The sequence below is a fragment of the Odontesthes bonariensis genome, chromosome 21 (assembly GCF_027942865.1).
Source record: "Odontesthes bonariensis isolate fOdoBon6 chromosome 21, fOdoBon6.hap1, whole genome shotgun sequence".
In the NCBI taxonomy this organism is placed as follows: Eukaryota; Metazoa; Chordata; class Actinopteri; order Atheriniformes; family Atherinopsidae; genus Odontesthes; species Odontesthes bonariensis.
In genome coordinates, this window is record NC_134526.1 from 24,607,432 (window position 1) to 24,633,867 (window position 26,436).

Genomic DNA, 26,436 nt, shown 5'->3' on the forward strand with positions numbered 1-26,436 from the left:
ATCTTCTGACAGCTTTTACAGGTTAAATCTGACAAAGAAATCAGGGCCTTTTCCATCCTGACATCACCAGCAGACATGGTGTATGTTGAGGGATTTTGAGCCAATTTCACACGGTCGCTTGCTGTTTCCATTTCCTGGCAGCTGTCGGTCCCGCACACAATTGAAGGGCAGAGGGCCACCCTGCCACCACAGCAAGGACAACCCCAGCATGTCGGTGCTATATCAGAACCACCCTGCCTGGCTTTGTTTTCCAAGGAGGACAATGGCAGCAGTATGACCGAGAGACCCATCTGCGTGGAAAGTTCCAAGCTGCTGCTGCTGGTGGAAACCTGACCCCAACATTAAGTCCGCTTTGAGGAACAGTGGATGCCAAAAGCTGGGATGGTATCATGTCTGAGCGTTTGTTGTTCCAGCTTCGTCTTTGCTCACACAGAGAGGAAAATTAGCACGCACCCAGATCTCTTTTCCAACTCTCCCATCCCTCCAGATCACAACATCCAGTCCCATGGCGGTGTTGTTCGGCACTTGGACCTCATATGCTGAGGTGACATTTTTCATGTCTTGCTGGTTTTTTGTGGCCTCTTCTTGAGAGAAGCCAGTGAGCTCGAATGGGCATATCCTCATCCCCAGCTTTCTGTCCTCCTTTCAGCAATAATTTGGTTTGGGATCCCGGTTTTATGTTAATGGATAACGCAGCTTAAACTTTCAGCGCTGACTGCATAATTGGTGGGTCCCTTTGGACTGTTTTGGACTGGGCATCGCAGGAGCAGTACATCAATACCCCCATACGCAAGCCAGGACAGATGGATTCATGTTTGTAACGGTTACAGAATTGTGTGTTTTTGTGTAAAACTCCCATTGGTATAAGTTAAGGGTTTCCACTGATTCCAAAACCTCCCAGCTACAACAACAACATCTGTGGTTTGGATTAGACATGTTGGTGATATCACCCTTTTGGTAATATGCTTGCATTTTAGCAATCATACGTCCAGTCCTTATTGTCTGTGAAGTTTACAGAGGCGCGGGATCCAACACAAATGATGATCTACGCTGCAGGGCACAGTGCAAGTTCTTTGGCAGCAGCTAATGTTTTAATTCATTTGCTGCTAATGATTTACTATTGGCCTCATGTCAAACTGACGGTTCCAGTTTAGAGAAGTCACATATTGCCTCAACAAGGCCACACACCCTCCACTCGAATAAATGTCAACATCACAACGGGGTAATATCCCAATAAAAATAAAAGTCTATTATTCTCTTTCAGTACTTATTCCTTCAGTGGATAATGCTGAACGGTCGTCAGTTGCACTCCTGCATGTAAAGAAAACATGCAAATGCTTAATTTTATAGCTGGAAATGAGCTTTAGCATAAAAGAAGTCAAAATACACACTGCACTTCATTTTTAAGGTGCAAAAGCTGCAGATTTATTCATGTTTTAATTGTCCCGAAGTCTGAGTGAGTCTCCAGCAGGAGAAACATGTGCTTCCTCAGACGCTGCTCCTGATGCATGCCAAGATAAGATCTAGAAGAAGTGACGAAAGATTTCATAGTTTTTACTGCCAGAGCATAGTGAACTTGAAGTTTCTCTCTCTCTCTTTTTTTTTTTTTTCCCCCAAACTTGTACATGAACTCACATGTTTGCACCCGAGAAATATTGAGATACTTGTGCTGTATCCTTCCACTCTAATTTATGGATTGATCAGGATTTTCTGTCCCAACATGTCAGACATCGTTTTTCTGCTGTTGGCTGTTTGTTGCGACCAAATGTTCACATCACAAAGTAGCTGAATTACAACACGAATAGTGTTAGACCACTTTATTTCACCACGACCGTAGAAATGTTTGCATCTGGCGTGTTGCAATAGCAAAAAAGTTATTTTCCATTGATGAAATAAGGACTAAAACCGTGATTTCAGCTGGGTAACATCTTCGTTATTTGTTTTTTTTTTTGCATTTTGACACAGCTTTATTTTAGATGAATTGATTTTCAGGCGGTCCAGTCGCGAACCACTTGTCAAGGTTTCTTGTTACAGCCATCTGAGATCCAATGCAAGGGTAGAAAATAAAAGGTCCACGGTAAACACCACAAAAGCCACATTATTTCATGTGTCATTAAATATATTCATTTGTGATAAACATAATATATTAGTATTACAAGACATTACACAACCATTTGCAATGGACACTTCTAAACAACATTTACAAGCTGATTTATAAACGAGCAGAACATGTTTGGAGTATATTTATGGAGAGCAAAAAGTCCGGTATGGGAGTACCTTTCTGCAAACGCCTGCAAAACAAGTGGAAATATTTGGGTACAGTCGTGCTCACAGAGATTTCATGAGCACTTTGTATTCAAATACGTACAGTATGATGCACAGAGCACTGAGGTGTACCCGTCTACTTAAGTGTTTAAGTGTGTGTGTGTTTGAATGTGGCCCAATGCCTTAGTATACTCTACTAAGAAATATGTTTGAATTTCTGCTCATTAAGCCTCTAGTATTAAAACTCTGGTTAAGTTCACATCTAGATAGATCTGGTTAATGTTAAAAAAAAAAAAAAAAAAAAGTAATACTATACAACTATATAACACAGACGATCAATCATGCCTTTTTGTCGAGTACCAAGTATCGATAATAAAATCCCGTCCTCAAAAAGTCACTTTGAGGTGTTGAACATTTGACACAGTCGTGCTGATTCCTCAGCACAATAAACATCTGTGATATTCCATCACTCCACAGGTTATTTCCCCCCCACAACACTGAATACTGTATACAAATTTAAATGTGCATAATTCACAACCATTATGAGCCGTTCAGCTACAGTAAATAGTGAGCATGCTGCGTGCGAGCGGTATGAGGTTTGCTTCATAGGCAGGTGTTCTCTCTCTCTCTTTTTTTTTTTTTTCAATGAAACAAAATGGTTCACGTCATCAGTTCTCTCCCTTGCAAAGATTTGGAATGTCTGACTTCTATTTAAACTCGTCGTTTATTAGAGCATCAACACAAAGTTCGGACTCCTCTGTAGTTGTGAGGAATCAGAAGAGGGTTGTTCACATCTGCCCATGCCCTCATCAGTGAGGCAAGCGGGGTATGCACTCGCTACGCTAACTTTTTTTTTCTTCTTTTTTCTTTGTTTATTTATTTTTTTACATCTAACGGTAAAAGTTGGGATTTTTCCTTTATTTTTTTTTTTTCTTTTTGGATGCCACTCTAAAAAATCTGAACATATCTCATATGTTCTAAAACTTCGGACTAGTGAAAAATAAGTGCGTGGTTGACAAGTCTACTCTACGTCTAGCTGATCATCATCTACAAAAGACAAAAAAAAATAATGTTTTACGTATGCACATATGGTTACTTTACATTGCAGAGGTCACAACCGCAGCATGTCGTCGATATTGATAAGAGCTGAGCAAAGACTTGCTTGCAATGAGATTATTCTACGGAATGGAAAAGAGGATCGCGATGGCGTTTTGTCCCCACAGGACGATGAGGTAAAACTCGTATGGCAGAAAATGGCACAATCTACTGCTGACAACGTGTTCACGGTTTCTTCTATTCAGCTTCCATCCTTACAAAGTTTGGCAGACTACAGAGAGAAATTTATCATACATGAGAACGGTCCCTCGTTGCCGTGGAACAACTACGGGCAGCTTTTCAGCGAATCCTCTGAGGAGACAAAAGGCCGATGCAGGCGATGCGTCGCAGCTCGGCGTGGAACTTTAATGTTCAGCGGCATCTTGGGTAAAATGGTCAGGATCAGACATTTCTGTAGAATTAGGTGCAAACTCTGCAATTACACAACAAAAACATCACCTTGAAACACAAAGAAATACAACGACTGTAGAATGAGCTCCTTCACAAAAGTTCCTAAAAAGACACTAATCTCGTCGCTCCAGCTCAGAGCAGCAGCACTCAGTCATTCCTCATTTCTTCTACTCTTCACTTGTGTCCCTCTACTTATTTATTTATTTATTTTTTAATTCTTCCAGTTTATTTTTTTCATCCATCCTTTCCTCTTCCTTGCTTTAATGCTGGCGGAGGCGTTATTTCACCGTCACCGCTCCCTCAATTCCTCTCTCTTTCTCCTCTCCCGGCTCCTTTTAGCACTTTCCCCTCTTGTCGCGCTGTTGAAACTTCCTCAGCCGGCGGCCCCACAGGTCCTTCCATGGGATGAGCAGGCTTCCCTTGTCGGCGACTACGCCGCTCTGTCCGGGGGAGTCGTCATCTGTGCCCAGGAGCAGGTACTTCCTCCCGGGCTTGATCTTGGGGCACTTGCAGGCTACGTCCTTGGCGCGCACCCACAGCAGCTGGTCCCCGCGGCGGATGCGGTGCTCGCCTTGTTTGTAGACAGAAATGATGTTGACGGTGAACTTCCACCACTCGCCCGCCTTGTCTCCCTTTAGAACATGCACCTGGACAGCTAGTGAAAAAACAAAAGCAGGGGTTAGACTTCCTTCACAAACAAGATTTTAATGTTATAAACCACTGAGTGGAAATGAATAAAGAGTTCAAATGTCCAACTTATGCCAACCCCAAATGATCTGTACAAATGCAGATAAAAGATATCGAAAACCTGATAAATTAAGATGCTATTTACTGTAATTCAAAAGGAAATGTCTACCAACCACAGACTTTTCCACAATAATGTGTAAGAGGGCCAATGGAACAGCTTTGCAAAGATGACCCTGAGATCTGCTGCCTGTCACCAGCTCCTCCCCTCATCTCTGACCTCTGACTTTTCCTTGACGAGAGCATACTCCCCATTACAGCAACCGTTTCCATAGCGCTCGCCGTCTGCCTGTGCAAACACAATGTTTCCCGACTGAAAACATCTGATAGCACGCGTTTCCACGAAGGTGGCCGGGGCTGGTCTGAAGGTGGAGGAGCAGGACATGGGGTTCTTTTTTTGTTGTTGTTTGTTCTCTAGAAATAAATGGCCAAAAGTAGCGTTTTGTGGAAAAATGCCACATCTGCTACTCGTATTACTAATTCTCTCCAACTGGTCTGTGCGGTGTGAAGCTGGAGGCTGAGTCACGCTGAACCTGGTAACTATTGGAACACCACTTGTGGCAGATATTTTCATACCAGGAAATTAGTAAAGCTCATTTTAGCAGCAGCTCCCCTGCGCAGAGTTTCTGTCCAACAAAACAGCTATTACTATGTCACTGTGATTGCAACAAGAGGCAAACAGCTCAACGGCAATGCAGATAATCGGTGCTTGAAGTGAAGTGCATTATCCTGCAGGTTCTGCCAGAACTGTGCTATTACTCTGTAAGCATGAGGGTTCATTTAAAACGGTGGGAATCATTTAATCAGGAGAAAACTGGATTAGATGTAATCATTCTAAATACATATGATGGACAACCTTTTACTGCTTGATAGAGGATGTTTTATTGTACATAGTAGGGTTTTAAAATTGGAGGTTAAGGAAATGTTTGCGTAATGAAAAATAAGAGCAAGAATTGATTTATACCAACGTAAGTTAGCCTTTTCTTTGCCTTTGTAACATGATCGCTCTTGGTGTTCATCAGTCGTCTCCTGTCACTGCCAAGAATGAAGAAAACTGGAGGAGTGGGGTGTTTAAGTATGTGTGTCAATGCATGGTGTGAGCAAATTGCACACAGTTTCAGAAGAAAGAAGGTTTGTTGGGCTGAGTAGAGCGAGCTCTCACAGCCCTGCCATTCACTGCTGCCCTCTCCTTCATCCAGACACATAAAGGGTGTGTGAGGAGAGGGGTCTGGAAGGAGGGGCCACTATTTGTCTTCGCAGCCACAGAAAAAGCTCCTGGAGAATCGGGATGTGTTTCCGACCTCATGAGCTGTCCGGGTTCTGCTCCCAGAGCCCCATCCAACTTCACAGCGTGAGAATCCAGCGGAGATAGGGCTCTCCTGCCCAAGCTGCTGCGGTGAACTCGGTGGAGGAGACTGGGCGACACCATCCGGGCTCAGTCCCTCTGTCAGTGTCTGCCTCTTTCTTTCCCTCTCAAGTATGTTTTCAGTCTATGCTGCACACACATCCACATGCACACACACTTTTTGCCACTTGGTTTGAGCTAAATAGACACTGGATAGAAGATGGGAGCACGGGGTCAAGCAATCTATTACAAAATAGTTCAGTGTTTGGTCAGACAGGCTGTGAGAGGAAGTGTGAGATGATCCTGCACTTCAACAATGGCTGCCAACCGAGTCTCCCTCGCAGCCAAACTTCCCACTGGGTTGATCTTCTTTGGGTGTGCTGCGACTTGACACTGAATGCCACCAACAGGCGAGGGCTAATGAAATTAGAGCCTGCTTAATTACCACGCAGAGGCCCCTGTCCCTTCTGGTTATCAGCTCAGTGAATGATCAGGGACCTGTTACCCTTGGGTGAGCGCAGAGAGGTGGCCAGGGAGACTGGGAGGCCCTGCCTTTGAGCACTATCCCGGAGCGTCTGTAAACACGCGACCCTTTTGATTCATTGTCCTCCTTGTGGCAGGCAGAGGGAGGGTACGTGTGTGCAGAGGAGGGTGTCAGGCGAGAATATAATCCCTTTGTGTCCCCCGTCTCCGTAGCTACGGCAGTGATGAAAAACAAAAATTGAATAAACAAAACATATTTCTTTTTCTCCAGGGTGGCAATCTGTCACCGTCTGCTTAATTTACCACCTGTTTGTGCCCTGAGGAATGCTCGATGCTGGCAGCGCACAACTGTGTTTAAACAGAGGGCCCCTTCCCGTGACCCCCGGGGGCCTGCATCACCACTCGCACACGGGGGGGTTGTGGCCCCCAGAGAATAGAAAAGAGACACTGAAGTTCCGAAAAAAAAAAGCAAGGCGACAGGCCTGAGAAATGAATTAGACCGCAGCAAAAGGAATGCATGCTAAGCATTGATGTCTGCCATACTGCCTCAGCACGGCTCAGGCAGAATCATCTGCTTCCAGAGTTTTTAGAGGAACTTCAGAGAAATCCAACAGCAAACACGCGCTTTGCTTGAATCGGCCTGACTGATTTATAGTTCTGCCGCTGGTCCCAGCTCTGATGATTAAGATTTAAGTCAATGGAAAAATGAAAAATGGCTGCATATGGCTTCATGGCCAACTGCTACAAATGTCCTGAATTACTGTCGACTGAAATGCAAAGAGGACTGAAATGAATTTGGCCAGCTTTCAGCTGGATGATATTTACAGTATTAAAAGCTTCTTCACTGTCACACGGATTAAGTTTATCTGATGATGATTATGAGTGGAAGACAACTTCGTCAGCTCTGAAAGAGATCGCAATGAGCAGAGCTGGAAGGATCCCAGCTGAGACAAAACCTTCATTCCATGTAGTTCATGCACACGATGACATTAACAGTCCACTGGAATCTGAATCACTGATATGGTGGTTAACAACCAGGAGCCATTCCAAAAGCTACTTATGATTTCACTTTGAATTTCACCGTTTAGAACATGTATTTTTAAGCCATTCAAACAGAGAGAAATGTGTTTTTTATCTTCTCTTTCACTGGTTTAACTTGAGGCCTAAGGTTAAGGTACATCTTGTCTGAATATTGTTTTTTTTCTCTCTCTCTGTCTTTGTGATTTACAGATGTTACTGATAACTGTGATGATTAATGTCGCTTAAAATCTAAAGAACAGAATGGATCGTTTGGGCAGTCGGGGAGAGAAATAAAAAAACAACAACATTATTTTGTCTGTGTTTTATCCCCCTGTGGTTGTGTTTTTGTTTGACAGATAAAGGACCTACATCATTAATCATGAATAAGCCTGAGAGTTTTGCCAAATGCCTCAGGGCCGACTGGGCTGGGTAAAGCTTTCTCGTACGCAGTCGTGTGATCTTTTTGTCATCTACAGGCTCTACGGGGTCTGAAAGGAAGCAGCTCTGCCATCATTTTAACACAGGTCACGCAGCCATACTCTTATTCTTTTATGACTTGTTGGACAATAGGTGCTGCAGGGTGGGAAAAGGGGAACAGAGTGAGGTTGTGCAGAGACTTTCATGCACCGTATTTTCTTTTCTCATATACATTGCCTTTGATTTATGTCCACTGGTTAAGCAACGGATCATACTCTCTTCACAGTCCTCAAACACAAGTTGAAACAGTACCTGCGCTGACACAGTATAACTCTCCCAGCTGAACTTATTTCACAATTCGGCACCTTGTGATGCCAACATGGATGGGCTACTACCCTCACATCTGCATGCTACATTTTTAGCTGGAGCCAGCTGCCTGTTGGCTTACCTTAGCCTAAAAGGCATTGATACTGGAGTTGGCAGGCCAGCTCGCTGTCTCTCTTGTTTCCAGTGTAACAAGAGAGACGGTTAGTTTGGTGCTCTCCAGCTGTAATAAAATCCACCTACAGCATTCAATCTGACAATCCCTGAATTATCGCACTATGGCACTGGAGCTTTTGCTGCAAAGAAATTATCCAAGGCATGAACCGCACAGTGTCACTCTCCTACTTTGTTTTAAGGAATTCCACAAACAAGATTAGTTCATGAGCTTCAGAACTGCTAGAAAGCAGGATATTGCTGCTGTATCAATGAACAGAACCAAGCTAGCTGCTTCCCACCATTGTCACTCTTGCGTTAAGCTGATTTCACTAGCCGTGTGTTTCGGCTAAATACTATATTTGTTTATCTGGGAACTCTTTGGCAAGTCCAACTGTCCAACTGTGGACTGTCAACAGCAAATATTTCTGAACTCAGCTGACATCCCGATAACAGATGTCCAAACCGAAATCCAAGTTTCCCAACGCTACATAAGTTTACAAGTTGTGCATATTCACACTATCTGTCCAAAGTGATTCCGTATCTCTCATCCAGAGATGAGAATGGTATCAATCTCTTCCAAATATGACATGAGCGTAAGAAAATACGAGCACTTCATTTAAAACTGGCTTGGGATCGCTTTTTTGAAGAGAACTTTAGATGCCATTTAATTATCTTCATTTGCTTTTTTCTGAACCATAACCACTCCTAATTTGAAGCGACTTGCCCATTATTTCAAACATCTGGTAAGGAGCTGGGCTGACTTTCCTGCTATGTCTCTCGTCATATGACTGCACAAACGTTATTGATTAGACATTAAATCAAGGTATTTAATCAATTCTTAAATGTTTGCATAAAGCTCGTTAAATAAGTCGTCAGCGTACGCTGACAGGAGGTCAAACAGGGAGATATGTCTACAAAAACACCTGCGTAATGTGATCGGATCAGCCGAATCTGCGCACGAAACGAGCAGTTGCATGTGACAGATTGTTGGCTGACAATTGTTCATCTTGAAAAGCTCAATTTTCCCTGTCGACACTTGAAAATGATCCACTTGAGAGCATTTTTTAAAACTCCCCTATTTTCACGGGGAGGAAATGTTAGCTTAGTGTTCATGGAAACCCACATCAGAGTAAAGATGTTTTTAAATTAATCTGCATTAGTGGACGTGGCCCTGGGGCTGTTTAAGCAAGTTTTCACTAAAACAAGAAGACCAGCTTCAGGGTGTGGATTGGCCCTAGTTGGGATCTGATTAATTGAGACATTTGACCGCATGACTGCTGGCTAACATCTCGCAGAACACATTCCTGTGTGTTGGACTCACTCACCGTAGTCTTTTTTACAATACTTCTTCATGGTGATCTTCATTTTCCCTTTGGAAGCTTTACAGTGAGATTCACAGTCTGGGGAGAAGAAGAGATATGGAGAGAAAGGCAAAGTTAGTGAGGCTCAGCCTGTGATTTACAGTATTAAACGCTTCCCTTGACACCAAAAAATGCGTTGCGGCATCATTAGGCAGGACTCCAGTTGGACGGACTTTACATGTGGTCCCCTGTGGCACACTGTGTCTGGCTCCGGGGTCTTAAAGATGCCTTCAAAGTGCCACTGTGAAACAGATTAAAGCTTACACAGATCCTCCTGTGTCTGTCAGCACACTCCTACTATACGCCTCCCATGTTTTCCATTCCAGCCTGCTCCCTCGTCAGTGTCCTGGCATGCATTGTGTGAGCTCTGAGAGCTACTGAGGTCACCCCTTCATAAAAGAAGGCCATCGCGGGTGGGGGGGCGGAATTAGCCGGAGACCTACCAAAAAGTAGCACCCTCTAAGCCACATGGAGCAAGAAAGTGGACGCACAAACCAAGCCAAAGCCAAGGCTGCATGTTCTGCAGCACTGCGCTGCTGTACTTGCACCTGAGTTTGTGTGCCAACTGTATCGATGGCTTTGGTGCTGCGCTGTCACTGCGCCAGGTACCTTTTGTAATTAGGAAGCTGGTGGTGGGACCCGGGGCCGAACTGAAAATTGAAATCATTTGTTCCCTCGACTTTCCACTGACTGACACAAATTGGAAGCAGACCATCTCCAAGTGCGCCCCCTTCCCTACCTCCCTCCCCCACTCTGCCTCTCCCAGAGCAATAAGCCTTGTGCTTTTTTTTTTTTTTTTTTCTGAGGTGGGGGGGTGGGAAAGCTGGGCTGGGCAGTATGAAGAGAAAGGAGGGGGCAGTTGAGAGGGAGAGGGGACCTTTCAGCTTGCCTGAATATGGACAAACTTCATTATTTCTTCCAACCCTCTGTCCAGTCTTCCCCTTTCTTCCCCATTATGCTCCGTGTGAATGAGGTTGCCTAGGTAATGATGGAGACAGAAAAAAACGCCCTCTACTCCCCCTCAGAAAAAAAAAAGGAGGGGTGGTTTGGGACGTGAGATGAGGATCGAATTCACGCATGTAGAGAAAGCATTTCTGGTGGAATGCCTGGCTGCTTTCTGTGGTGGCGGGAGAAATAAGAAAAGAGGAAATCCCAAAGTAAATTAATTTGACGAGTCCATATCGAGCACGCCTGATTTCCATGTAAATGAAGTGATGAGGGCGGGGGGGCTTTTTATCTCCCGCAGGCCCATGGGGGCCTTCATCATACTTCCCTTTGATAGCTGACGTTGCCCATTAGCCCCTCAGTGCGATCGCTCCTGTGGCCTGTTACACCCCCGGCTCTCATTATGGTCCAATCTCCTGCTGTGAGGACAAACGCCTCCTTTGTGAGCCACGTTCATTCTGCGGAGTCCCTGGGGACCGCACTGGTCCTAATTTGGAGGGTGGTGTCTGTTTGGAGTTTCTGACAGGAGTCCAAACTCCACACAGCCTCCACAGTCACTATAGCAGGAAGTGGCACTCGCAACAAAGCCCAGTGAAGTCATTGGCGCCACTATCGTCAGACTCTGATCGATGACCAGAGGTGACTCGACCTTTTTAAGCAAACCTGGATCATAGTAACAGCTAATTAAAAAAACAACAAAATGAAGCAGACTTATAAACTCTTACTGTAAATTACACATGCAGTTAAATTCTGTTCATCCGATCATCTAATGTCAACAGTGGGACATGGAGATTCTTGTCAGAGCACATAAACAATAGGGTCCAGCAGGTCCTCTCTGCTGGCACAGCCGGCCTTGATTGAAATACAAACTGGTGCAAATGAAGCATGTAATCAGATTAGGGCTGAAACTCTTGGGAGGCTGCTGAGCAGGCTGGGAACACAGGCGACGAGGCCGCAGGGAGCACTGGCAAAATATCTGGAGTTTACATCAGCAGCAGTCCGATCACACTGACATGTGTTTAGTTGAGGAATGTGGAAAAACATGCCTGTGCTTGAAATACACTTATTATTATATGCATGGAGGAGCAGTTAGTTTAGTTGCACGATAATTTAAAAAAATCCCACCCACAAAGATAAGATCACATAACGGAAATAAACAGGAACAAAAGAGGATTTCAAGATGTGCACAGCATTGGTTTTTTTAAGCTCCTGGTTACTCACCTGATGGCTCCTCATAGGTGCTATAAGTTGAAGTGGGGGACGCAACTGGGATCTCTGTGTAAAAGAAATGAATAGATACACATTTTCACTGTCGTCACTGCATGGAATAAACATGTAATTATGATTACAATGAATTGAATTCCAATTGGCTTGAATTGGACTATACTATTTAAGTGCCTTGAGATGAAATTTTTTGTATTTAGCGCTATATAAATAAACTGAATTGAATTGAATTGAATAAACAAAAAAAAAACAGGTATGAAGCTGAATTTAGTGTGCTGAAAGTGACATATCATGCCTGTAAATTTCTCAGTGACCTGCTGCTCTCTGCTGATCGTGGCACACTGAAGGTACAGAGAGCCAGTGCTGCTGGTTTGTTACATTCAGAGCCAGCATGGATAGATATCCCGAAACTTTAATATCACACCAATAAAACTAAAAGACATCATGTCATAAAGTATACGAGCAACAAAATACTTTCCGAACCGATTCCCTCCAACTTTTTTCCACGACATGTTTGCACCACCTTCTCAGCAAAATGAAAGAAAAACCCATTCAGGCTGTGTCAGAGACTTAAATAGTAGTTGGAAATTCTGGCCAAACATGTCACTCAGATAGGTTCCTAATTCACACACCTTGTCCAGTTTCCACAAAAGACTTTATCAGTAGTGTCAACCCCAGTGACATAGTGGACAATTATCAATGTGTACATGTCCTCCCAGATATCAGCGCTATCTTATCTATCCATGCCAGCCGGCCACTTGATGCCCCTTGCTAAAGAAGCTACTAGTGACCTGTCTCTGCTTCTGTGAGGCGTTGGCGTTTATTACTGGGGGCCTGGAATCTGCAGGCAGTAGATACGGCCAATAAACATATCAGCCATCGTTCCCTTGGACTCGTTGTGGGGATTTATTGTGAGACGGGCCGTTAACGGCGTTGAATGCAAACAAGGCCATGTTAGTTGAGCCGTAATGGTCTGTTTATCCAAACTCAGGTTTGAATAGCCAAATACCTATTCAAAATAATGGAGCTGGGATATAATAATAAGCCAAGATGAGTGTGACCCATGGGGTCATACGTAACAGACATGCACTGACCTGTCCACGTCCCGTCCATGAGATACTTATGCAGCTACTGTTTCATCTTTGATAGCAAAGCTTGGACTGTATCATTAGCAGGGAGTAAACTAGTTAAAAGTCTGTTTGGCAAAAAGACGAGCGATGAAATCAATTTATTGCAATGGGGCCGTCTGGATTAGTCGATACAGTTTAAAAGATGAGGTGAAAAGACGAGGTGTGCAAACTTTGGTGGTCCTTACTGATGCAGGGAGCGATGGGAGAGCGGCTCTGCTGGTAGCCCTTGGCACAGCGGTTGCAGGTGATCCCTGTTACTCCATCCTTGCAGGGGCACTGACCCGTTGTTTGGTTACACGTCTTCCCTGCGGCACCGACTGGATGGCAGTCACACGCTACAGAGGGAGAGGAGAAGAAAATGACATGCACATCGCGCCAGACCGTACACAAATAAACAACTTGTGACTTAAGAAATAGAAAGATGAATGGTTTACAAAACCAGGACGAAACAAATATCAGGTTACAAATGACTACAGTCTGGCTGGCCTCTGCTGACTGCACATATTCCATACAATATAAAAGTCATTTTAGCACTAAAACCTAGAAAGAAATCTTTCACATTAGAGCAGGCTGGGCTTTCTTTCCAGACCATCACAGATGGGGAACTGGGCCTTGCACCAGCATAAAACCTCAATCAAATTACACTGCTTTCCTCCACCCATTATGACTATACGACTCTTCATTAGGACTGCTCTGGAACGCACACAGAACAGTAAATAACGTGATAAATTACAGTGTTGTACTTTCAACACAGAATGTATCTGAGCGTGTGTTATGCACGTTATGCGAGTGTGCGAGCAGCTTCTCGAGACTTTGGTGTCCTCCGCTTCGTCACGATTAGACAGGCCGTCTGCTTCTCGGGCCGGGTTTCCAATGTAAAGCGTTTTGGCAAAGAGCTCCTCTCAAATACAGCCTGAATAATGTTTCCCATTAATGGGACGAATGGAACGCACTTCAAAGTCTGTTTAAGCTCTTATTTGGGAGGATCGCACGTTAAATGTGAGAAATTTGTTTTGTGTGTGTGTGTGTGTGTGTGTGTGTGTGTGTGTGTGTGTGTGTGAGTGTGCGTGCTCTGCCAAACTTTTACCATAAAGCTTGTGTTTGAAGTGGAAGCCCAGCCTCCCCTATTAGTCCTGCATGTGTTATAAGTACCAGCAGAGTCATTCGAAATGTGCTTGAAGTGGTCCAGTAGATGTTGGAGGCTTTTTTTTTTTTGTTGGAATCCATGAAGTTTTATGAACATGCTTTATGATGCTTATTGAATCTTTCTGCGAGAATGTCAAACTTCTTCATGTTTAACTTGAATTGCAGACATTTCTGATAGATATATTTGTCGAAATCCAATCAAATTGCAACATCTTTGGGATCTAGTTCATTTCTGTGGAAAATATACATTCCTGTCACAGACTTCAAACGCGGCAAAATAGTTTTATTTCCAAAGCAAAGCTTTGAATTATTTAAATTATTTTGACCACTTTGGTTGTCTTTTTGCCACATATTTGCATGATTCAATGAAGGTCTGAGTAGTTGAGCCAATGCAGAAGTGCCTTATAGTGAGAAATTGCCCGAAACTATTGACTGGAAATTACCTCAGTATCTATTTCCTAATTAATTTATGGCGTCGTCACAAGTTGGAAGTCTTATTCAATACCGCAGGATATTAATTTTGTAAAACATGGTTTCATTTAAAAAAAGGCAATAAAGCAGGGTATGCTTTGGGGTCGGAACCTTGAACTAATGTTGGCCTTTAGTTCTCCTAAGGTTACATTGACAAGAATCATAAATTACTGTTTAGCAAATGTTTCCGCAAGGTTTCGCGGCACCACAATGTGGGGGAACTAAAAGCTCCAACCTCTTTCTTTGAGTTGCATTATGGCCCTGGTTCGGAATATGATAAGGTTGACCGGTTTGAGTATTGGACGAACCCAGTTAGGTCAATTCACGTTTAGAGAACCAGACTGTAGCGGGTTTTTTTGTAACGCAACTGCAACGTATATTTAAAGGGAGCCTTAAGAAAACCAAATGGGAATGATCTGCAAAGGTTGCCCAAAGGTTCACACGTCATAGCCGTCGGGAGGACGTTCAAAGAACAAGAGCAGAAGCAAAACATAAAACTAAAAGTGAACCACAAGACAATCAAAAGATACTTTTGGGGAATGTACTCGCAATCCTTCCAACAACATTCCTGGAACACTATAAGAACCAACATTCGTGAGTTGGGTAAATTGGGATTGACGTTTCTACTGTGTTGGCTTGCGTAGCATTTTTTTTTTTAGGTTCTTAGTAATCAGTGCCACATCAACCTCTTTCTAATGAAAACCAAACCAGAGACTTCAAAACACTAGTCCATAGACCAATAAGTAACATCAAAGTGACTTATTGATTGTGGCTGTAGCTACCTAATTATTGAACAGACATTAAAGCTGTGTTTCTCTGCTCATCCGGAGGCGTTTTTCACATAGCCTGTTCAAAGCAGCACTGTTGTACCGTCTTTGAGCCTCACCATTCTGTTTATAGGGAACAGAGGCGGAATGGGAGTCGAAACTGAGCTGGCAGTGGAGGTCATGACAAAGCCAAATCAAAATGTGTAAGATGTATCCACTTAGTAACTTGTGTTTAACTCGACATTCAGCAAGATTTCTGAAGCTAAATATTGTCTCATTAGTGTTATATGTGTTTGGGTTGTTTTTCCTCAAAAATTGTAATGATGGGTAGTCCACCTTAACATTTCATTCTTGCCACCTTTGCAAAAGGTTCTGCAGGCTGGAAACATGAATTAATTTCAAGCTGCAGTGGGGGGATGCAGAGCTTAATGCTTGCTGAGGGGTTTGGGGACTGCAGTGCAGTGAACCACGTGCCAGCTTCTTCTCTGTGGACTCACCAAAGCCTAAGACTGCTAAAAGTTTGTGGGGTTACAGGAGGAAAAAAAACATGCAGCCCTCCTGGGGTGGGAGGCATGCAACTGTGGTTCTCCAAGAGCCATGTTTACACTGCACTTGATGAGGGGTGAAGTTGTTAATCTGGGGAATAAAGCATGAGGCATTCCACATTGCCACTAGAGATGTATGCACTGTATGGAGCAGAATACCTTTTTTTTTTTCCTTTCTTTCTTTTTTTTTTTTCTCAAAACCTCCAAATTATCAAGCAATATTGTTGAGAGGACATTTGTTGAGATGTGGGGTGTTGAGAGGGACGTGGGGCTGAGGAATGGGGAATGAAAGCAGACTTCCTCCTGGCCGTGTTGGCGCTGCACTGTATTTCCTGTCCAACAACAGCAGAGTGGGATGGTTGGCTGATTTGAACAATAAATACAGTGGTTTTTAACTGATGTCACATTGCCCCGTTTTTGTCACCTGAGTAGAAAGGCAGCAATCAGGCTGTTTGGATTTGATCCCAGAGCAATGAGCTGGGTATGTGGAGGGAAGTGTTCGGGTTACTGATCCAGCTGTTTGGAAAGACTTTTTACCAGAGATGTATGGATGGCGCTACACCATTAGGCAAAGTGAGAACTCCTGTTAAACTAACCTGCCTTTAGCTCCAAGCCCCTGAACGGAACTCTCGAATAAAGCCTATGAAAACGTTTAGGCTGGCGGGTGAAGTAATGCTGCAACGAATCATTTGTTATCTTTTAAGCTACGTGTAGATGGCCAATCAGGTCCGTGTTCAGCAGCCACATGTAGTAAACTGATCCGATCGCTCTGTTTGACAGTGATTGTCTCTGATATGACTCGCCTCCGTGAAGGCATCTGTGGGCTCTCTTTCCCATGCCTTTGCTTTCATTTCATGCGAATTGAAGAAGTAAGAATTAAAAGGGAAGGAATGTTGTGGTGGACAGCAGGAAATATCGTGTTGCTGTTCTTGGGTTTAAAAAGCCAGCGGTGTACCAATGATAGGAACACCAGAGGATACACATCCAGAGACCCAGCCAATCACAGCTCAGCGGTGGATGTGGTGAAAGATCGAACTATGTGCATCTGTCTGAAATGACTGATTTTGTCATTTCCACGTGGCACGCAACGACATAGGAGGGGAAATGGCAGTGCTGTTATTCTTCTTTATCTTAACTAATCTCTTTATTCCATCTTCCTATGTTGGAGAGCTCTTATAATATACAACCCCAATTTTTTTTAAAGTTGGTAAGATGTGTTTCATGATGTTTTTCATTTGGTGAAAGGTCTGGACTGTAGGCAGGACTATGAAGCCATGTTGTTGTAAGAGATGCAACGTGTGGTTCAGTGTTCTCTTGCTGAAATATGCAAGGCTTTCCCTGAAAAATACATCAGCTGAATGTGAGTATATATTGCTCTAAAACCTGTATATACCTTTCAGCATTGCTTTCCCTGATGTGAAGGGTGCGAGCTCCATAGGCACTAATGTACCTGCATAGCATCAGAGATCCAGGCTTTTGAACTATGTGCTGATAACAGACCAGATGGTCCCTCTACTCTTTAGTCTGGAGGGCTAAACGCCATGATTTCCAAAAATAATCTAAAATTTTGATTAATCTGACAACAGAACAGTTTTCCACTTTGCCTTAGTCCATTTAAAATATGTTTTTGGCAAAGAGAAAAGACGGCAGTGTTTCTGGATCAGGTTTGGCTTCTTCTTTGCACGATAGAGCTTTCACCTGCATTTGTGGATGGCATGGCGAACTGTGTTCACAGCCAATGATGTCTGGACGTGTTCCTGAGCCCAAGCGGTGATTTCAATGACAGAATCAATGCTGGTTTTTATCCAAGTGCTGCTGGAGGGTCCGCAGATCACAGATCACACACGACTCTTTTTCAGCCGTGTCCCTTACACACAAAGATGTCTTCAGATTCTCCGAATATTTTGATGAAGTTATGTACTGTGGGTGATGGAATATTCAAAGTCTTTATTCAAATTCATCTTGAGGAAAATTAATGTTTTTAGCAGGTTGCTGAATCCATCTTTAGTGCTTAGAGACTCTGCCTCTCTAAGGTGCTCTTTTTATACCTCCTCAAGTTACTCAGGTGTTGTCAATTAACCTGATTAGTGACAACATGTTCCTCCAGCTGTTCCTTTTTTAGCATGACTTTTCCAACCTTTTGTTGCCTCTGTCTCAAACTTTTTCAAGACACGCTGTTGCCACCGAATTCAAGATGAGCAGATTTGTCTCATGAAATAGCAAGATGTCGCTCTTTCAACACTTCATACGTCTTTTGTGTTCTATTGTGAATAAAGTCTTGGTTAAAAGGTTCGCAAATCATTCGCTCAGTCTTTATTTACGTTCTACACAGCATTCTAACCTGTTTAGAATTGCGGTTGTTCGTAGACAACACCAGACATCTAGACATGTGCGAACAGTTTGTGCATCAGTGGGATATTTTACTGGTGAGAGTACAGGCTGAGTGACAGCAGTTTGTTTGATCGGGGCCTCAGAGTCTGTCTTTACTCCCCAGAGGTGCTGCGACACAGAAGGAGCTCGGCTTTTGTTTCCCCCACATATTAATCCTTGGCAGCTCGGTCTCAAACCTGACGTACGCACTCACACCTGTGGGTATGTTTGGCTTTTGCTGCCCGTACACATGTGCGTGCGTGTTGTAGGTATGCATAGGAGAGAAAGGCGATTAGTGAGCTGTTTCCACTGCTCTGCTCAGTGGATCAGCTCACACTTGTGCCCTTTTTTTTTTTTTTTTATGTTTGTCTTGTAAGCTAATCACAGAGGACCTCAAACAGCTCGGGAGTTGCACGGGTCAGTTCACTGACTCCGAGGCGGGGGAGCGCCTTTCTCTAAACTTTTCTTTAGGAATTCTTTTATGACCTTAAAGGATGTATGTAGAAGACACTACTACCAACCCTGCTTTGAGAAGTTTTCATCACTTTTTCTACAGCAATTTTTGGTTGCAAGTGGTGATGTCTGTAGATTAGTTTTAACTGCACTGTTTGTCATCTATGAAGCTTAGAGCAATATGTGGGTATTTCAAACTTCTGCATGTTTCTACATGCAAAAAATGGAATTACATTTGCTTTCTGCTTTAAACACTCCAGCAAGAAACGCCACTCGTTCTAATATTGTCACAGTTAATATCTCATCGTAGAGTAGCGACTGCGCTGACGTTACCTTTGCAAGCTCTGCGATGAGAAATGGACTTGGTCATGTCCCTGTAGTAACCCTCTTTGCAGTAGTGGCAGTGGCGTCCCGCTGTGTTGTGGCGACAGTTGAGACAGACCCCACCACTCCTCCGGCCTGACAGCTTGTACAGCTCCATGTTGAAACGGCAGCGACGGGCGTGTAGGTTGCAGTGGCAGGCTGGGAGAAAGAGAAAGAGGTGTTCAGTCCCGCCATGACATTTTGCAGCTCCGCTCAGCATCATGTGTGAAAGCAGGTGCAGGTGCAGGGTTATGTTCTCAATGCAGATCTGAGAAACTCAAAACCGTCAGACCCAGCAGGAAACTTAATGCCGTGTCATTCATAGCTTCTGCAAAACGTTACAAATACAGTTTGTTTGATTTTTTTTTTTTTTTTAATTAATTTATTTATTTTTAATTTACCGCTGTGGTGTAGCCTGGGAATTCCCATGCTGCTTTGCGCGCGATTTCATTCACACTGCAAAGGCAGCCTGGAAACCACCGCCCTTATTTTTGCCTGAGTTAGGGAACCAATCACAGAACGGGGGGGGGCAGCAAGACGATGACGACGTCTATGCGCAACACCGAAGCTTGTAGAGTGTTAATCCAACATGGCAGCGGACACAACGTTACCGTTCGATGCAGCCTTAGAAAGTGTTTAAGTAGATTAGAACGCAAGTTTACTTTTAAAAAAGAGCAACGCGTCTTCTTCTTCCTTGTCGAATTTCTGTCGCTCTACATACGTCATCTGGTATAAGTGATACAATTGGCTATGAATCGCGCGCAAAGCAGCATGGGAAGAACCAGACGCCATTTGATAGACATTCGTAGCGCCCAATAAACGGCTCTAGGCATTCGTAAACCACGCCTCAAATACGAGAAAATGCACACCTAGTTCCCAGACCACCATCTCATCGAGATTATAAAATCGCTACATACCACACTCATGCACACCAACGCATCAGTGTGAGTAACCAAGGACACCGGGAGTGTCCAGAGATCAAACCGCCGGTGGTTATCTCAGCGTAACTGTGAAAAATGTCCCCAACTCAGCCGTCAAAATTAGATGTACAAACGAACAGGCAGTTGGTAAATAATGGATGTACTACTGAGTTCATTTGAGTTCATTTCTCTTTTCAAATTTGATTTATTTATTCATTTTTTGTAGGCAACTATTTGGCTCATGGCATGCAGCATGCAACCACAGTAAAGTAACTTGTCCGCTGTGGTAAGAAGTACATCAGAATGTCAGTTCGATGAGTCTCTGGGTCTGAATCGAGATCTTTAACTAGACTATGTTGCTGTGACACACCCTGCCCTGACAACAGAAACAAGTTCTTCCGGCTAAACAGTCTTAAAAGACACCACATGGCCTCGTTGGCTCTGACAGTGATTTAGCTTCATGTGCGTGCCAAATGACAACCTTTTTTAGATGTTCAAACTGATAAAAAAGGAAAGAAAATTTAAAAAAACGATCATTTTTGAACTATCTTAAAAACCCTACACAATGTGCTATTGCACGATATCATTCACAAAAAGATCAATAAGGCTCAGAAGTTTTGCCGTGTACTGAAACAGATGGCAGTGGCCAGCTTTGGTCTGGCAAGAGAATAATGAAGCCTGGAAAAGACACGTCCAGGTTCAGGCTCTCTCTCAGGCTCGGCCACCTGCTTGTGAATTTAACCTCTGAACCCTGCTGGTGTCAAGCAGGAAACCTTTCTTCCGCTCCCCCGAACACATCTGAGAGACTCGGATTTTGTGGGGAAGTGTCTGCTCTGTTTTGATTTGCTAAAACTGAAGATTGTACTGCCTTTCTCAGGCAGCACGAAATTTAAAAAAAAAGAGACGATTTACTCTTTTCAGTTAGAAAGCTTGAATAAATTAGCTCTAAATGCAGCCTGCTAGCTTCTGTTAGCTGCTGTTAGCACGACCGACAACGTTTTCAAAGCATTTGTGATACATGGAAGACAAGCTGCAAAATACACACTGATAGCCTCTTTAGTTCCAGTCTCTGTTTTGCTGTTGTTTCATACATAATGACATTTTACAAAATCTCTCCCACGTAATGAACTTTTTCCTATTATTGGCTGGATTACGCGCATACCATTCATACAGGCAGCCCTCACAGCTCCTCACATTTAAGTAATCTCTCCATCAGTGCGCCCGTCTTAGTGTTATTACAGAGAGATGCGGGCGATAAGAATGTCACATATGCTCCGTATTCATCAGCGCTCACAATCACGTACATACTGACTCACACCTGCCATGGCAGACCAGGGCTGGCAGGTGGTTGGGATTCAGAAACACTCCTTCTGAATGGGGGGCCCAGACTCATACACACACATACACACACACACACACACACACAGTACAACTCAGAGGTGTTTGGCAGCTGTCACGGGCTTATCTCCCACACTTCCCTCCCCAAAGCTGATCCGGCACACACTACACTGAGCTTTGAAGAACCCTCTCGCATACACACACGCTCCCTCCCCCCTTTCCCTCTCAGTCTTTGCTGCTTTCCTATCCCAGATGTTATCTCCACTTAAGGGAAGTGTGAGGAAAAATGCAACAGGGCTTTTTTTTTTCGTGAATAGGTAATGGAATGCTCTTAGTTTTCTGTGGTCAATAAAGCCGATGCTGGTAACCGTGCTTTCATCTTTTTGGAATATTCTGACACAAACGTGTGCACTGTAACAATGCAATCTGTCACTTCAATGCACACGATCACCCCTTAAAAGCAACCAAAGATGGGAAAAGCAGGCTGCAACTCCTAACTTAAGTCCTTTTCTTGTGTTTGATGCCAACAGAGACAAATTCCCTGGCACACATTTGTATCTGCAAACTATCTCACAGCGATAAAAATGAACCGTTTTTTTTTTTTCTGTGTGAGTGAGAGTGCCATTAATTAATAAACGCTATCTCCACAGCTGTCCCCAGGTCTCTCGAATGAGCGCTGTGCTATCTCATCTGCACATCCCCACTCTGCTCACAGTCACCGCAGCCATCGTCCTGCAGTTTCAAAAAGCCAGAGTCCAAGATAAGCTGCGCGCGGGAGGAGTTGTGCAAAAAATCTGTTGCGTGTTTGTCAGGAAAAAAAAGGAGAAACAATGAAAACTCGGGTCACGGCTAAATCCCAACTGTACCTTATACCACACACCGATGCCTGCGCTCGTTTGGATGACCCATAAAATGTGTCATTAGAGTAGACGATTTGGCTCTTTTTCCACTACAAAGTAAAATATGTAAGGTATTTTATTAGGTGTAACACATGATATTTCAAATGTGGGAATGATTGCCACACTCAGCTCTGACTTTACAAGTTTATAAAGGAATATAACTGTGGGGCAGCTGCATGCTGTGATTGGGCATCCGAAAAGGGAAGGTGTCTTTTCTGGGTCTGCTTTCATTTGGTTTCAAGGGCCTACTTAGAGCTATGCTATTTCAATCTATTTATGTTCAAGTGCCATCTATCAGGCTTTGTATAGAAAGCGCTCTTGGTGGGTGTGCATAGTGGATGAAAATCACGCATCCCACAGCTTGATGGAGGCGTTTTTTTTTGCTCTGTCTACACTTCAGGGACAATCAAACATCTGTACACGATGATCTTTGAAGATATTTGGTTATAGATGATTAGAAGAGCCTCTCAGCAGCAGGAAGTTACCAGCCCTGTCATTGGGTGTCAGTTGTTTATCCGTACAACATTTATGGGTGTCTGTGTGAGATTTGAGGCTGGGCTTGTGTGATCTAGATTGAAAAGAATGCGCTCTTCCTCGGAGATGCAGAAGGACAGAATTCCAGCTCAATTGTTGTTTATCCAGGGCCAATTACTCTCTCGGTGTGTTTAAATCGCGTGCAGTCACTCATATCAGGAGGATGATGATATGTGCCAAATCAAACTGGGGTCATGTCTCATCGCAGCCTGTGAGTTGAGGATGATTTGGGCACACAGAGACTCACAAGCAGAAACTATACTTTCTGTCAATGTGTGTCGGTTGCACTTGATTCCGGTGTTTCAGTGCACAGTAGACAGAGCTTATACAATACCTGCATAACACTTGAGCTGTATAATGTGGGTGATGCTGTTTTACAAGAGTTCATTAATGCCCATGAAGAGCCTTTGTGCTTTATATTTTTCTGTATTATTTAAAAAAAAAGAAAAAGGGGGTGAACACTTAACGTCGGAGCCTGTACATTGCACTAGCACTTGGAATATCTTACGGTTCAGTGGAAATACACTCTGGAAAGTTCGCTTTTTTAAAATCCACATTCTCATTTCACATACTGGTTTTCCACTACACGACGTGAGCTTTTTCCCCCACATTGTCACCGTTTTTTCCTCTGTGTATTAAAAATGACAGCCGTTACCACTGCTGGTAATCGTATGGCAAAGCATAAAAGACGTTCTAGCTGCTTCTCCAGCATTATTTATGATTATTAGATAGATCACAGAGTTGGTCCCAAAAATACATGAATGTTTCCAAAGGACTTTATCGTGATGTTGAAAGCATGTGTTTAACTACTCAATGACAGAGTTACACCCATCTTTACAGGCTTTGTTTAATATCTTGTTCCCCGGCAACTATAAAGAATTATTGCGAAATATCAAATTTAAAGCTTTGTTTTATGTGTTGCATTCTTATTTCCCAAAGAGGATATGTTGTACATAAATCCTAATCATCAGACGATAATTTCACAGTTATCAGCACCACTAAGCACTCTTTCTCCATTTCTTCCTCACATATTTCCACATATGTATGCACACACTGTTGCAGGCCCTTTGTATAATGAACAAAATACACTAATCTCAGCTGTGATCTAATGTTTTATGTAATGGAAACCAGTAATGGAGGTCTTAAGGATAAGGTCATGGTCAAATATTTTAGTTGAAACTAAGATGGGATCTTGCTGATGACACAACAAATAGATTATGTTTCACAGTCCTGAAGCAGTTACTCCTTTGGATTATAAAGACGTCACTTACAGTCACTGATGGAATCAAGTTGTGCAGAAAAGACAGTGGAAATACAGTATCTTACTGGTTTGGGATAAATAAATGATTCCTGATGGGAAGGTTTGCGAATAAATCATTGTAATGCATTCAGTTTGGAAACAGTCATGACTTTAAAACAGTGCATTTGGACGAATCTTTATTGAAGCCAGATCTTTAACAAACAGCCGCTTCTGTCATACGGCATCCGTGGACTTTCTTTGATAAAGCCTGTTGGACTCAGTAATGCAGAAACATTAAAAGCAAGTGTCACGATCCATCACCCTGAGCTGCCCGAGGGTCCGCTTCCACCAGAGGCGCGTTTGCCACAATAAATATTTCGATCACACATCACTGCAGCAGCTGTGAATTTTTCACGAGGGCAAAGACGACAACAAAGGAGTTTGGTAACAAGCGCCCCCAGATGATGACTCGTTTTACAAGTTTCCGGGACTGCTTTTGATGATTTCGGGAAAAAAATGTAAACAGTCAGAGAGAAGCAACTGTAGCTGAACTAGGAGATTTCTATCTCTGATTAAAAAGGATGCGGTTCCTGCGAAGACCTCTGCACCTGCAACTCTGGTGTCACATAAACAAGTAAAGTATGAAAACAGTGTGCCAACTGGAAGTGACTCAGAGATCGTTTTCTTCGATCAAGTTGATAAGAGGCGGCACGAAGGAGACAAACAACTGAATTCGAACATGATGACTTATTCTACGTAATGTGGTTTTAATGAAGCGCATAACAGAGGTAAAAAAAATAAAAAATGAGGAGCAGAACTTTCTTATGTGTTGAACAGGGTTGAGACAAGAGCGTTTTGACATTAGGGCCTCGTTCATATTCAAATTTCTGTGGTTTTTCCAAGATTTTTAAGGTTATCATTCAAGACAAAAAATTTTGACAACTCAGTCTCAAGACAGTAAACAAAATCTGATGCTTTGTTTTCCATTACACAACTTTTTTTTTTAACTTTTCCTTTACATTTTTATATATATATATATATATTTATTCTTAGACTGTCCTCCTGACCAGTGACGGTCGTGTAGCACGTAGCACATATTTTAGCTTTAACCTTTTTTGTTTTTTAACCCTTTTTTAACCCTGACCAAGTTTGGATTTCTAACTCAAACCGTGTGATATTGTTGCCTAAGATCAACCAGGAAGTGCCAAAGGTATTTTACTAGAGTATGGTTGTGTTATTGAGTGAATGTAACCCAGAAGAGGAAAAAAAAAAGTCATATGTTTGACCAAATACAGGTGTATTGAAGGTGCATGATAGCGCCGTGCATAACTGCTGATGTTTGGTGATGGTTTAAATGGCAAACAAACTTCAACTGTACAAGTGACAAAGTCTTCTTCTTCTACACTACTGACAATTTGGAAGGATGCTCATTTTCCCAACCTATACTCCCTGCTGCTTGACCACAGTAAAGGCTGAATCATGACACAGGACGATCATTTTCTAATCACATTCACAGTATTTTTGACTATGACTTGTTTTTAACTTGCTTTTTCTCAATGAAGGCACGAAAGTAAGTTGTCAGCATAGCCTTGAAAGTAAAGTATTAAAAACATTACAAATAGTTTATTTTTTTCATGCATTGACCATCTTCACTTCATATGGACCTTTTTATGGATTATTAAAATGTATTGACACTTTTTTCAAGAAGCGCTCCATGTCGCATTCTGACCAACTAGTTTTGGTGCTGAAAGAGATTTTGGGGTTTCTATGTTTGTAAAGTGAGAACTGGCAGCGTAAAAATGTCTTTACTGAAATGAATTCAACTCGAAAATCGAAAAAAAAAATGACAGTGAAGGTAAACCAAGTCAAAACTAAAGAAAAGTGACGAAATAATATTCAAAAAGTACTTTTTCAGACTGAAGAATTTTGTAACACCGGCTCATAAACCACGTGGGGAGCTAAGTGTCGAACAACAGTCGCTTCTACTGAAACTGCTGATTAAAATGCAGTTAAAAAGAGAGAGAATGTTAGAGGAGACGGTGTGAACACATTTTAAATCACACTGCTGGAGCTTTTAAAATAAGAAAATAGTTCCAGGTCGAAGCCTGGCATTATGGCATTAGCATTATGAGCTAACCAGGTTCAGTTACGCCCTGCTACATTTTACAGTTGTGTTCCACCGAGGGATTAGATTCTGCAAAGCAGGATGCCCAATAAGCATGTACCAAGTGTAACGATCACAGTGGTATCTTTTAAACTGATGCGCAAAAATCACAACCTGATTTTATAGAAATCTATGAAAAAATAAAAGCACAAGGCAGGAGTGGACCATGGTGGAGCAGCGTACCTACAGCACAAGACCTTTGACCAAGAGACCCTGCAACTGAAATTCCATTTCCTCTAATTTCACTTTAAATTGGTCTTTTAAGGTTCAGGGATAAGTGGTTTGGCCAGTCCGAGATGAATAGAA

General features: G+C 42.9%; 1 protein-coding gene across 3 annotated transcripts in view; it reads right to left on the reverse strand.

Moving 5' to 3' along the window:
• Positions 1-1,790: 1,790 nt before the first annotated feature.
• The window catches only part of ntn1b (netrin 1b), a 41,945-nt gene continuing 17,299 nt past the window's right edge, over positions 1,791-26,436 (reverse strand). For all 3 annotated transcript variants that reach the window (XM_075453836.1, XM_075453838.1, XM_075453837.1), the window contains 5 exons: positions 19,006-19,194; positions 13,106-13,255; positions 11,788-11,841; positions 9,586-9,660; positions 1,791-4,426 (listed from right to left, as the gene is read on the reverse strand). In XM_075453836.1, the coding sequence (XP_075309951.1) occupies positions 4,107-4,426; positions 9,586-9,660; positions 11,788-11,841; positions 13,106-13,255; positions 19,006-19,194 (788 nt within the window). In that variant the 3' untranslated portion in view covers positions 1,791-4,106. The remainder of the gene's footprint in view (positions 4,427-9,585; positions 9,661-11,787; positions 11,842-13,105; positions 13,256-19,005; positions 19,195-26,436) is intronic.